Source organism: Gallinula chloropus, assembly GCF_964237585.1.
Source record: "Gallinula chloropus genome assembly, chromosome: 5".
Taxonomy (NCBI): domain Eukaryota; kingdom Metazoa; phylum Chordata; class Aves; order Gruiformes; family Rallidae; genus Gallinula; species Gallinula chloropus.
The window spans coordinates 65,774,857-65,788,991 of NC_140090.1; the positions used below are offsets into that span (position 1 = coordinate 65,774,857).

Sequence of the window (14,135 nt, forward strand, 5' to 3'; positions counted from 1 at the left end):
GAATCCTCACATTTCTCTGCGGTTTCTGCTTTCGGGTTGGGGGAGTTGGTCGGTAGGGATTTTTTTGGGGGGAGGAGGTCCCATTAAAAAAAGAAAAATTTTCACTTGTACTTTGCGACGTCTTAAATGTTTTTAAAAGCTATGGATTGCTGGGGGGGGGGGGGGGGGGGGGGGGGGGGGACACGGAGGACGGACACGACCGGGGGGCGGGATTAGAAGCACATGAAGACAAAGCAACTACCATCCCCGTTAGTCTACACAGATAAGCTTTTCAGTAAAATGTGAAGTGTCACCTATGCAAAGTCATTTATTCACTTGGAAGCCTATCTAGTCACCTCCTAGAAGTTTCATGCTGATAATAAAAACAGACTACCCAGATGGATATTCAAGATACTCTCGTTATTACAAGAGCAAAGGACTTTGTAACTGTAGTTGTATGTACGGAGACTATTTCAAGTCAGCATCTAAAAATTTCTTCCCTATGTCATGTTTCAGCATACTTAACAAACCAGGGTGCAAGTCCAATTACATTTTGTGGGAGAAAACAATGTTCCTACCTGAGAAAACGTAGAAAACCTTACAGGAAAAAGAGCTAGAAGGGTGGAATTATCTGACTCTTGCCATCTCACTACAAATACATCACCGTTTATAAAAGATGACATGAAGATCTTTGAAGTCTAAGAATTAACAAGTTGTCTCAAACATGTTAAGCTCTGCGTGAAAGCTTGTTCATTATCTCCGACTCTACATAGTGGCTGTTTACTGAAACAACCTGTAAATGCGTTAGCCTGTGTTTGCAGAGGATAAGGACTGTACCATCCCAGATCCACTTCAGACCGTAAAAGTGGTTCTTTTCTCACCCTTATCTGAAGCATCCCTGAACAGACTGCCTCTGAACAGTTTACACTCCTCTTCTTTGATCAACTTTATAAGAACATCAGAACTGTTTGCTTTGAAATGCACATATTTCTTTCTTGTGCTGCAGGGAAAGGATGCTTTAAGACATGAACAGATATAATCCAAGCCAACTGCTCATTTTGTCGACTCACCCAAGATCCTGAAACACAACTGCTCATTGCTTAATCTTTTGCTTAATAAGTAACTCTTTCTAATACTTATTAGAGAATTCAAAACTTCTTACCCTTCTTCCCACAAACGATTTAACAAATTGCCATCCTAATGCCACTGTGATCTAGTTTCAAACTTTCTCTCCCTGGAGATTTCTTTAAAACTCTGATACCACATAAACTGCACTTCAGAGGAAGATGAAAATCCTAAATGCTGCACTCTACTTCACGGACAGCAGCAAAAAAATATTTATCATCGCATTTCCAACTAATTCCTGGTTCAAACAATATCCACCCACCCTGACCTGACAAAGAGCAGCGTGTTACTCGTAGACATACTGGGAAGATACTGGTGTTTCTCCATAATTTTTACCTGTTTGCAGGCTCGAGGACTACTCATTCCTACCTCAGGTCACTCTGCTTTGCTGGTAAGAAAATGGAACGCTTCTAAACCTTGCACGGAACACGCAAGAGAGACTCCAGACTTGGGTTTAGCACTCACAGAACAGGCCTCTATGTCCGCCTTTATAACCAATGCTTTGTGAATCCTTGTCCTGCGTACCAGGAGACAAAGATTGAAAATGACGGTGTAGTTCAGGAGCCGTAGGCCAGTTTGGGCAGCATGGAAAGCGCAGAGGCCGCGATGCAATTATCAGCAGCTACGTGGTCAAAGAGACCACTCGGAGAGGGATTCGGAGCTGAACTTGGCGCCAGGTCAGGTAGCTTTGAGTTCTGCTAACTACCGCGTTCAGAGATTAGGCGGATGTAACAATCACCTGAAAGGGGAGATTAAAGCACCTCTCAATGGGGTCCTTTGTTCTCAGCCTCATTTGATGCCTTGCGGTCTTTTCAAACCAAGTCCTAGAAGGCGCTTTAAATGTTTGCCCCGTAGCCGGGACGGCTTCAGCGGGAGAGGAACGCCGCCAGCACCAGCACCAGCGGGGATGGAGAAGGGACCCTTCTCGGTGGAGTGGCTGGCCCAGAGCAGCCGCGGCCGAGCCCAGCCCGCAGCCGCGGCCCGCCGACCCCCCTCCCCGCCCGGCGGCACCGGCAGCCAGGAGAGTCCGCCGGCCTTCGGTGAGTCCCGCCTTCGCTCGCGGGGGGGTCGCGCGGCGAGACCGTTGGCGGCGGCCTTGAGACCGTCGCGGGACAGTAGCCGCACGTGCGGCTGCTGCCTGCGTCACCGCCCGCGCGGCCCGACATCCCCCCGACACCCGCATCCTGTATCCCGCAGCCCCGCGCCGGGACCGGGATGATGCCGCGGACCGCAGCAGCCCCGGGCACGAAGCGGAGGCGGGCGGCGGCCCCGTGCCCGGGCGACCCCGCACCAAGTTCTCGGCCGCGCAGCTGCAGGAGCTGGAGCGGAGCTTTCGCGAGCAGCGCTACATCGGCACCAGCGAGAAGCGGCGCCTGGCCGCCGTGCTGAACCTCTCCCAGAGCCAGGTGATTTCCGAGCCCGCCTCTGCCCTCCACCCGGGAGGGGAGACGGGCGCTGCGCGGCCTCGGCCCTCGCACCCCTCCTAAAAACTGCAGGAGAGGAGAGGCGTCCCCAGGTCGCGTTCGCCTTGTTGGGCACCTCACGATCATCGGGGGGGCGGCGGGGCAGTGACCGCGCCCGCAGGTGCGGCGGCTCAGACCGCCTGTCAGCCCCGTCCCTCTGACAGGTAACGAGCTCAGGCAGGCCAGGCCAGCGCACCTGCTTCAGCCGGCACAGGGCTGCTGCCTGCCCCAGTGGTGTGTTAAGCCAGAGACAGCGCACAAATGGAAATCGGCCAATACAAACCTCAAAAGGTGAATCCTCATCGGAGGTAGAAGTACTTTTATCATCACCAGAATTTAAAATTTCTGGCTCCTTTTTTCCTTAAAATTGTGTGTGTAGTTAATAGCATCGCAGGATTTCTCTCTTCAGAGAATGAGACTTACCCAGTCCTTCTAATTCTGCTACACCAGTCTGTAGTAACAACCCTCGTCCAAACCTCTGAGTAGTTGGCTTGCCATGTTGCTGTTACGGATTCCTCCTCATGCCAAGACAATTTACCTTACGCTGAATATATATCAATGTTATTAGCCCTAAGTCTTATAACTATCAACAGCAATTCTGTTACTCTAACTTTAGGATGTCTTGCTATATAGAAAGGGGACAAGTGGCTTGGTTCTTGACTCTTTCTTTCTTATCCTCAGATAAAAACCTGGTTTCAGAATCGTCGTATGAAATTTAAACGCCAGACTCAAGATGCCAGGGTGGAAGCTCTTTTCTCAAACTTATTTCTGCCCTATCATTGTTATCCAGATATTGTTGCCTCCAGTTATTCTCGTGGGATGGAGACCAATGTCTCCTCTAACTCTGCTGTTTCCCTTCACCCAGCTGTGCCAAGCCCTGCCTTGTTGTTACCTTCTGTTCCTGCTCAGTCTCTTCAGCCAGTTTTGCCAAGTCCAGCTCTGCTGTTGCCTCCTAGTCCAGGATTAGCTCGTTACCCTTCTGTAATTCCGGCAATGACTCTGACTGATGACCATAAAAGACTGAGGTTCCAGTCATATCTTCCTTCCTGTTAAAAATGCTAATTATCTATAGTCTAAATTAGAACAGCCAAATATCTCTGAAAGTAATTATTTAACTTATTTTGTTTATATTAAATAGATTGATAACTCAGTTTTATTATTTAAATCAACTTTTGGGGGTTATGTTAAAGGAGAAAAGAATCTGTCTATTGGAGAAGTAATACCAAGGGTGGAAGTGGAAGCCTTGAAACTTACCTTACGGTCCACACTATACTGTATTGAAGATTCAATATAAATTTTCCTATCCAAATGTTTATTTTCAGCAAATGACCATGTGGGGATGTCCTCTGAAAAAGTATTCTTTACACTTCAAATTACACAGTAATTATATGATGTTACAGCTAAGTGTTAAAAACTGACCATTCTACTTAATCGTGATTTTTTTAAGGAAAGACTTACAAACTACAGCAAAAGTATTTAAGCAAAAATGGTACTAAAGGTGACAGCCCTGTGAGCAAAACTGAACAAATTGTCCAGTACTGTCTTTTATTTTTAATCTGTATATTCTGCACCATTCCTAAAGGGGTATCCCATTTATTGGTATAGATATTCCACTTAAGCATTTAAAGAGAGGTGAGGCCAAGAAATTATTTGCATGTCATTTGTTGACTGTATTAAATTTGGTGATGAAAACATTGTTGTTCACAAGTCCAGGTCTTCTGCAACACTTAAAATGGAAATGTTTCTGGTTTTACTTCTAAACTTTTGCCTGTAGCTTGGCATCCTTGCTAACTTAAAGCTGCAGAATTTTGTTAGCCTTGATATCAAGGCTATTCCTAAAAATCCCAAAGCTTCATAGAGAATGGCAAAGCTCAGCCTTTAGCGAATAATGAGGAAACAAGAGACCTTGCATCAGCATAAAGCAGCTGCAGCAACTGCAATTACATCTCGTCTGTCCCGACCATCCTAACCTGCTTGACAGGTGATGGTTAGACTACTTTGCAATTGGCAAGAGAACAAGGAAAAGAAAAGAAAAGAAAACAAAACAAAACCAAAAAAACCCCCCAAAACCCCCAAAACACCCCAAAGGAGAAAACCCCTCTCTTCCAGGGGTTGGTCCTAAGGAGGGAAGAGAAAAAAAAAAGTCGACAAACAGGGCTTAGAATAAGCCTGGTGCTGTGCCTTCCCTTCCTTCCCCTCCCATTAACAGTCGTGTTGTGGGGCCAAGGAGAGCAAAGCTGACATCCTCTGGTACACAACAGGGGCCTTGAGATACAGGAGCAGACATTCTTACATCCAGATTCCTGCCTCCTGTGTCCTGTTAGATTATGGCCTCTAGCGAAAAGGAAATCCCTGAGGATTTGACGATAGCAAGGTTACCTCTGTACCTGCTCACAGGCACCCCTACTTTTCCTGTCTAGGGGGCAGAAAAGACACTTGAAAGAATCTCCCCAAGAGACTTTCTCAGTACCTCAGCAGGACAGCATCATTCTGAAACGCAGCCAGGCAGCTGGAAACGCTGCATTTCTGCCACTTTGAGCACTACCACACAATGCAGGTTAGGTGCTGCATGACTATTAACAAATGGTCAGCCTGCAATTCCAGACCCTACTTCCCCCAGCTACCAGTAAGTTCCCTTCCAACATGTCAACATGAATCCTCTTGGAGTTAAATTACATCTGGCACACTGTAATTGGAGAAAATTCCCTTTCCCCCTTCCAAGTCATAGTTTCACAATTGAAAAGACCCTATGCTATTACATCAAAACTTGATGACTTGCTGAGTTGGAGGGTGAAAATTTAGACTACAAGGCAGCAATCAGTTTCTAATGCATTTAGAAAAACTTTCAGGTGAATTAAAGAAACTGAAAGTCTAAAAGATCAATTAATAAGTGTTAACCAAACTCAGGAGAGGAGTGAAAACTGATCCCAGGAAAAACTAAGCTACCAACAAATGTCAGGATTGCTAAAGCTAAAGCTTGAGCTACTGCTTTTAAATATTTGTTCTAAAGGGTTTAGTTTACTAAAAAGGGGTTCAATGTGAAATTAACATGGGCATTCATTCAGTAGTGAATCAAAGATTTAAAATCCCACTCATGATTAATTCAGTGATGTAGCTTAAGAGACAATTTCAAGGCTTCGCTATGAACAGAATATATTTTTTTTAAACAAAGTTTTTGTTTTGGCAATTGTAAAGCTTCAAAATTCTTTACTGAAGGCCTGAATGGTTTCATTCCTGTTGGAAAGAACGTTCCTGTTTGAACTTAATTAACAGTAAGGTTGCAGGTGGAAGATGGGACTGGAAATGGAAAGCAATAATTTTCAAAAAAGAAACTCACCAATAGTTTAACCTTCCTCCTGGGGGATGCACTTATCCAAAAGCACACTGCAATGCAACTGACTCCCAAACACACTGAACAACACACAGTCTATATCTCTGCACAAGCATAGAAAAGTCAATTAAAACATCTAAATCCTTCCGCATTACCCCAAACAAGAATCCAGGTGACCATGGTTGTTTGTATTGCAGAACAATGTTTATGGAGTTGGCATGTATAACTGTTCAGATTTTAGTTACATATATGTATGGAAAACTGGGGACATGCAATAAAAACCATTTTCTTAACATGCCCATTTCAAACTGGACTTTGCCCTGCTCCATGGGAAATTTGGCAGAAGCAAGTTTCTGCTACTGCCTCTCTCCCTCCAGTTCACTTTCAGTACCTTACTTTCAGTCTACTATCTTTTGAATGAAGATAGTAGCCCAGCATTGTTTTAAAGACAACATATAAAACAAAAAATTACTAAGTGGCACAAAATGAAATAAATTTTAATATGATTTTTTACAAATATAAAATAATTTCCATATTTAATTTAAAATAATAAACAGATATTCTTCCAAATAGGTGAAATTCTGAGCACAAAATGATACAATACAGCACACAATTCTTTCTTTTCCTTCGCCTGCCCCTTCCCTCCACCCCTATAATGCATATATGGGGTGGTACTGCTTGTCCATTTTGTTCTGGATAACTGGATGGAAGGAAGGATCAGGAAGAAAGCGCCGATGATGGTAGTATGGCAGCTCATTTGCCATAAAGCAGTAGGTGCTTTGCGATGCATCATATCTGGGAAAGGGAAAGCTGAACTGCACAGCAGGCACAGGGGTAAAAGCCAGGAGTCTCTGGTGCTGTGGAGCTAAGGGGAAGTGGAGACCATCCTGAAACAGGGCTGGTGGGGTTCCTGAGAGGTAGCTGTAGAGTGGAGCAGGGGACACGAGGCTGTGCTGGTGGTCCTGTATCTGCCTCTTCAGTTTCATCCTCCGGTTCTGAAACCAGGTCTTGATCTGAATAACAAAAAGAACAGGATGAGAGTGGAAGACACAAATCAGGGACAACTTTGCTTGAAAATAAAGTGCAAACTATGAACAATTGTATTTCAGCTGCTTTTGCAATTTTGCTCCACTTGAATTGACAGGGTTGGACCGATGCTTTCGCCCTACTTAACCGAGGAAACAGATCTGGGGGAACGTAGAGGGGAAGAGTGTTCGTGTCCAATGATTTTAGAGTAATCACTTTGAGTGGTTACATATAGACCGTATGTGTAAGCTTTGCAAGGTCTATGCAGATCGCTGTACGTCAAAGACGAATAGTTTACCTTGCTAAGGAATAAGAAATAAAGGAACCTTGATACCTCCCCGCCAGAAAGTGCCCCCAAGTTCCCCCAGTGTTAACTCGTCAATCCCCGAGGGTTCCCACTACCCTTCCCACAGCCGCTGCTAAACCCGGCTGAAGCTACGTCTGTTCAGCTCAGCGAAGGCTGATGCGAGACCGCCGAGCCCGGCTGCCCCCTCCCGACGGCGGTGGGAAGGATCCGGTTCCCCCGGGCCCCACCTGGATCTCCGAGAGCTGCAAGGCGGCCGCCAGCTTCCTCCGTTCCGAGGCTCCCAGGTACTTCTGGCGCTGGAAGGTCTTCTCCAACCGACAGACCTGCTCCGAGGTGAAGGCGGTCCGCGCCCGCCGCTGCCGCCCGCGGGTCCCGCCCGCCGCCGTGGCACGGTCGCCGCCCGCGCTCTCGCTTTCGTAGCCCGAGGACTCGTCGGCACTCAGGCAGCCGCCGTCGGGGGCTGTAAAAAAGAAGAAGGAAGGCGGTAAGCTTGGGGCGTGCCTCCCCCTCCCCTCGTCCTGCCGCGCCGTGATACCGACGGGAGTCAAGATCCCGCTTGCGTCGTCCCCTCCTTACCCACCTGTCTCTGACGGATACACGTCCGTGTGCTCCCGGGGACCGGCTCGGCCCCGCTCCACCACGCAGGGCTCGCTCGGCGGAGCCCCGCCCCGTCGGGGCTCGGCTCTGACCAGGAGAGGGGTACTGCCGAGCGAAGTGGGGGCTAGGGGAGGGGGTGCGCAGCAGATGTGGGGTCTGACCCCGTGGGGCTTGGTCTGTGCCAACGGCAGCTCGTCCTGGTTCATGGCGGAGAGGGGCTGGGGAACGGCCGCGCTCGGCCTGCTCTTATATGGGCGCTCCGGTCCCGGGAGGGCTCGTTTGCAAGTGTGAACCCACATCAAAGTGGGAAACGAGCAAAGGTAACAGCTGCCAGCGAGGAGGAAAGTTCACGCGTCTGTCAAATGCCTACAGCCCCTGGCTCCAGCGTGTCTGAGGGTCGGGGAGATCCCCCTTGAAGTGCAAACTTGCCCCCCTCCCTGGAAGGCCCAGCCTCGCAAAGGGGCATTTAAAGATACGGACGGTGGCCATAGCAGCGGGGTTTTACCCGGTCCCTTTTCAGCTGCGGGGTCCTGCATTGAGCCAGTAGTACCTGAAACCAGTCCCGACACTTCTCGGCCCTGTCCGCACTTGTCGGGACGCGGAGCGAGGCCGGGATGAGGTGGGTGCCAGTGGGGCTGCCAGCCCCGCCGTCGGGCATTTCACCTCGGGGGAGCTGTGGAGACTGGCTTCCCTGGGAAAAGCCACGGGGGGCTGCTATCAAGAAGTCTCTATCCCCGAGACTGAGCCCCCAACCCGCGGGGACCACGGCCGGGTTGTGGGGTTAGCGGGGCCGCGGGCCTCCCCAGCTTGAACTTGGCGCCGTCTGTCTAGCAAGCGCAACGAGCTTCCAAGGAGTTTAGCGATCAAAGCGCTAAGTGAGCAGCGAAACTCGCACCTCATCAACTTCAACTATCCCAATCCACACCTTGCTTCCCGAGAAGGACGTTGCCGGGAGGATATCAAAACCGACCACCCCCCCACCCTCCCCCCCCCCCCCCCAACCCCAGGCATCTCAGTCCGTGTCCGGGCTCATCTTGTGTTCAATTTACACCCAGTTTTTAACCCGCCGAAGTGGAAAAGACCCCATCAACCACAACCTCACTGGCAGTAGTGATACTTGGATAACACACATTCTGACCCTCGATGTTTCCAAAAGACTGGAGGAAACAATCGGCATCCCAGTAACTGGGTGAATGCACTGACAGGACCTCAGCTTACACTGAACTCCCACAGGCGTGCACAAGGGAAAGAAATGGGCACCATAAACCTGTCTCTAATGGTGTGGGAACTTGTTTCTTTTTAACTGAGCGATGATCTCGGTTCCCACAATAGATAGTTGGGTTGGGTTTTGGGGTTTTTTTTTGGGGGGGGGGGGGGTGTTGTTTTTTGGGGGCTGTTTTTTTTTTGTTTTTTTTTTTTTCGGGGGTTTCTTTTTTGGTTAGGTTTTTATTTGTTTGGGGGGAGTTTTTTGAAGAAAGACAAGACAGACAAACACCCCAAACAAACCAACTCCTCTACTCCCCTCAAAACTACACAACTTATGATGAGAGATCAGGGGATAAAAATCACATTCGTGATATCCATTTTCACTGTTTCAAGCGTTTCTGTAGGTCCATAGACAGTGCACTATTGATCCCTTCCACCCCCAAGGGCCACTCCAGTTCTGCTCCCCAGTAGACCGGTAAATCCGGTGCCCTTGAGTAATGCTAACACTTTACCGAGCCCACTGAATCCAGCAGCTGTATTCCTCATGGAGCTTTGTTTGCAACACCAGCCCCTAAAGGCAGAGATGGGAGAGGCCGTTTCAGCACAGCCCTGACTGATAGAGATCGGCCCGCTGGGCACAGGCACTAACGGAGGTTCATTGACCTCTGGCACAAGACTGACAGTTTGGCTGATACGCCAAATGCCCAAGCAGTTGAACACTGTGCTGGAGACCAGACTCTCTCCCTGGGTCAGAAACACATACTTGAGTGCCAATACACACACACACTCTCCCCCCCCTCCCCCCCCCCCCAATAATAGGAGATGGCTTAAACTCAATAGCATTTCCTAGACAGAGTTCAGTCAAACAAGGATAGGTTACTCATTGCTACCCAAAATAATTAAGTGCTGTCACATTAATTTTAATAACTTATGGATTTAATAGATATTCCTGAACTATGCCACCTGTATATCGTCCTTTTTTTCTCTGGAGCAAACACACCACCATACTCACTATCACCATCATATTTCAGAGCAGCCATTTCTGAATAACCCCATGTGCAGGAAAATCCAAGCAGAGAAACTTGAGTTCCACCATGTATAAACACAGCCACAGGAAGTTGTTCCTTGTAATGCGTTGTATATAAGCTACTGAGCTGCCTCACCAAAACCAACTTTGGAGGTAGCACCTGAGAACCACTGGGATTTCACACACATGCCCAGCAAGCAGCATGCCCCTGCCCACACCCTCCCCCGCCCCCCCCCCGGGCAGCCCTCACACCCATTCTACAGCAGATGAAACTTACACTAAGCCAAGCAGTCCAGTGTCCCCTGTAGTCCCTGACCAGGGCACACAGTGACACCCAGGGATGACCATCTAGGGAGGGACACTTCACACCTACTGCCAAAATTAAACCAGTCATGAGATGAACATTCAGTACTCTGCCCAAAGAGACAAGCATGAGTTTTTGCATTTATACATTATGTGTCTTACAGATGGGAAACTGTTAGTATCCCTGAATAGCTGCTGCCATTTCCCCTCCCATTTGACCACGGACTGAAAGTAAATGAAAATGGTTTGGGGTTTTGATTTTGTTTTTTATTAGAATCCAATCTGAATTGCCTAATATATTGCCTTATATCCAACCCTAGGATCTCTCCCCCCTCCATGAACATAACCCCACAAAACTCTGGAACAGATGGGGAAGGGGTGGGAGGTGTTGGGCAACTGACTGTTGTAGTTCCCATCAAGAGAGGTGACAGCTTGAGAAACTTGAAAACTTGGATGACCCTGGCATACAGAAGCTCTGTTGCTACAGACAAACCCTCCCTCACCTTGCAGAAACATGGTGCTTGTATGAGAAAAATTCACTGCCACACAATTCTCTTGTATCACTTCAAACTGTTGTATCACTTGCTTGATATATAACCACGATAAAAAATAAATATAGGATATTTTAGGGAAATTAATGTGTTTTCATGTAGAATTCTATATACCCAAAAGCTGGGGATACTGTAGAATCCTGGAAAATACCTGTATTTTTCTTACATGATTTATATTAAGAACAGTGTACCCATTTCCCCAAATCATATTTCAGAATATTTGTTGTGCTGCATTTACATGTAAGCCTTACAACCATGAGAAGAATGCTTGCCTCAAGAAATATACTGATAACTTATGCGCACTTATAACTCAGTATGATACCCTGAAATTTAGGTGCAGTGATTAATGCCAGGATGTGAGAATTACAGCTAAGGTCATCAGGACAAAGTGCTCTTTTCGTGTGAACTCTACAAGACTTCTAGGGACAAATGGTAGATTTATCTCACTGTTACACAATGGGAATATTTCTTCTGGGGCTTTGTACACACACACAAAGCATAAGCCCATGAGAACAGTCAAGACCACAGCAGTTCTATATGCACGAATGTTTGGGTTGGTTTGGTGCTGGGAGTTTTCTGTGGGTTTTTTGGGTGGGGTTTTTTTTTGGGTTTTTTTGAGGGGGGGTGAGGGGGAGGTGTGGTGTATTTTTGAAGGTTCAGCTTATTTTCTGGACCACATTACTAGAAGCTCACCCTTTACTAGAAGCTGAAGTACTTGCATTTCCCCAAGGATGCTGTTGGTATGCAAAGTCCCTAAAAATACCATCATGCCTGGCTTTGTGTGACAGCATAAGAAAAAGTAGCCACGAATTAGAAATCTTAAGAATAACCTTTCTCAAGAGAAATAATTTGTAGCACAACTAGGCAAATATTCAGGATCCAAAGTTTCCCTAAGTAACTTTGTGAGAAGTTTTCCATGAAAAAAGAAAGAAGTCGTACTAAACCGTCAGAGTATTTGTCATGGATTAAGAGCTGATTTACTAAGTCACCAGACCTAAAACGTGCTGGGCTACTAAGTTACTGGCTTCATCATAGGCATATCTCATTTATCTTTCTGAGAAGCCCAAAGCTTTCTTGGCAAAGCTAGAGAAGCGAGGCTGATAAGACGATGCAGTAAAGAACAACTGCAACGCCACTCCACCTCCCCGGGGAGGGACACAAGCCCCCCAACACACACTTACTATTCTGTTTAGCTACACAAACAGGCGGCAGGTTTTTAGGAGGGAGCCTGTGGTAGCGCTTTAGAGGTAAGGTGACTTACAAAGGGGAATGAGTTTAACGCTCCTGGAAGCACAGACGAGATACGTTGCCCTACTTGTACCTCAGGGGCCATAGAAGAGCGTAGGTAGTGGCAGGGCTGCAAGGCACGGCTGCAGCCCGCGACCTGTGGGACAGTTGATCACTGTTTGTGCCCTCCACTACTCCCCTTTGGAGATGCTAACTAGGTTGTTCAGCGCCTCCTTTGATGTCCTGATAGGTGCTATTAGATAGTCAATTAGGCACCAACGAGATCGATTGTTTCGGAATAGACGCTTTTCTGTTTGAAGTACCCGCGAACGCTAACAGGGCCATCACCCAGCCGCTCCTTTGCCCACGGGAACAATGCGGGCTAACACGCCATAAATAACAAATGCTACTGACTCACTCGGCACCGCTGCACCCTCTTCTCTCCCGGCTCATCCGCCGCAAGCCCAGATATTCCCATCCAGCAGCTGTGGGAGCAAACATGCGCTTTGCATTAAAAACAGTTTATCGGGAAAATCTCATTCAGTTCTTTGCGCAACTAATGGACAAAGCACCTAGATAAGTTAAGTACAAGTTAGGCCCAAACAAAATAGTACTTCGATTCCCATGCACACCATCACACGTTGCCTGAGGAGTTGTGACACCTCCACAGTTGTTCAGAATTGCCCAGGCGGTATAACTAAGCACTAAAACAAGAAATAAAGCACTTAACCTACCTGAATACCAAAGAGCTGCCGGGATTAACTCCCTATTGAGTACCATTAAAAGGTAACACTACGTCGAGGCCTAGGAATTTGAGACAGATATAAATGAAAACCAACAAAGCCTGCACAAGAAACAAGCCAAGACCAAGAAACTTCTCCTCTTTCTTTTCCCCCCGCTTCGGTGGGATTTATCAAGTTAATTGTCATCTAATTGCGTATCAAAGAAAGAGATAATGGGCAGCAATTAGATGTAATGGCCTGCCAGTGCGACATCTCTCCCGATTAGCACACAACGCCGAATAACTTCACCTGGTTTGTAAAGAGGTCCCTTGAGTGGCTCCACCGTGTCTGGGAGCTGCGGGGGGGAGGGAATACCCCAACCCTATTCCCAGTCCCCTGTTGGCTGCTCTCGCCAAATTGGGACAGGCGTTAACGAGCGCGGGCTGCAGACAGCTCCGTGCCGTTACCGCTGCGCTAATTCAATCATGTTTCTCCCCCTCCGCGCACGCACCGCAGGGGAGAAAGGCTTTGAAGTTAGTGCTCTGGCAATTTTCCCCTCCCACTCCCTTTTTCCTCCCCGGGGAGCCCAGTTTCCAGGTTATACAGCCTCTTCCTCCCGAGCCGCCAGCCCGGGAGCTCCAACAGTTTAACCGCGCAAGCATTAAACTGCTCCTCCCCAGCTAATCGGCTCAGCTTTTCCATTTGGAGATGACTTGCAGACAACTCTTTGTCTTGCCGGAGAGCATTCCGGTGCTGCTAGTTATTGTGATACGATTGAAAACATAAAGGGGAGCGCTAGAAACGAAGCGGGCGCCCTGCTGCGCCCGTGGAGCAGCCCGGGAGGTTATCTTCTGCAGGGGTGACGCCGGTCCCTGAGGCGAGTGCAGTGCCGGAGTGGGACCGCTTCGCTCTCCGGCGAGGGAGCGCCGATGCGCAGGGCTCCGGCACTGACACCAGCACACCTACATTGCTGCCGGCGGTAAAACAGCAATAAGTTTTATATGCTGATGAGAAATTCCAACAAGTAGGAATAAAATATAAAGGGGTGTCTGAGTTTCTCCCAGATCAAAGGAGGAACTCGCTACTACGTTTTGGTAACAGAATTGAGACGCTTTAGTAAAAATAAAATTATTTCACATAGTTTTCTTCACCACTGGAGTGCAATAGTTACCCTCTAGAGAAAGCCGAATCTTGCTGGAAGTAGAGGAATTACCATATAGATATTCGCAGGAATCGGGTACCATTAGGGGACTTTACCAAGTGAATGTCGC

General features: G+C 47.8%; 2 protein-coding genes across 2 annotated transcripts; one reads left to right on the top strand and one right to left on the bottom strand.

Annotated features, from left to right (window-relative positions):
* Positions 1-1,689: 1,689 nt before the first annotated feature.
* LOC311192200 (uncharacterized protein) lies at positions 1,690-3,620 on the top strand (the record flags this gene model as incomplete). The annotated part of the gene is made up of 4 exons (XM_084264624.1): positions 1,690-1,781; positions 1,960-2,144; positions 2,302-2,510; positions 3,249-3,620. The coding sequence occupies 4 exons, from the start codon at positions 1,690-1,692 to the stop codon at positions 3,618-3,620; spliced, it is 858 nt and encodes a 285-aa protein (XP_084120750.1).
* Positions 3,621-6,548: 2,928 nt separating this feature from the next.
* Positions 6,549-8,034, bottom strand: LOC311192201 (homeobox protein vent1-like; the record flags this gene model as incomplete). The annotated part of the gene is made up of 3 exons (XM_084264625.1): positions 6,549-6,911; positions 7,459-7,691; positions 7,812-8,034. 3 exons carry the CDS (start codon positions 8,032-8,034, stop codon positions 6,549-6,551), a joined length of 819 nt encoding a protein of 272 aa, XP_084120751.1.
* Between the last annotated feature and the right edge of the window lie 6,101 nt (positions 8,035-14,135).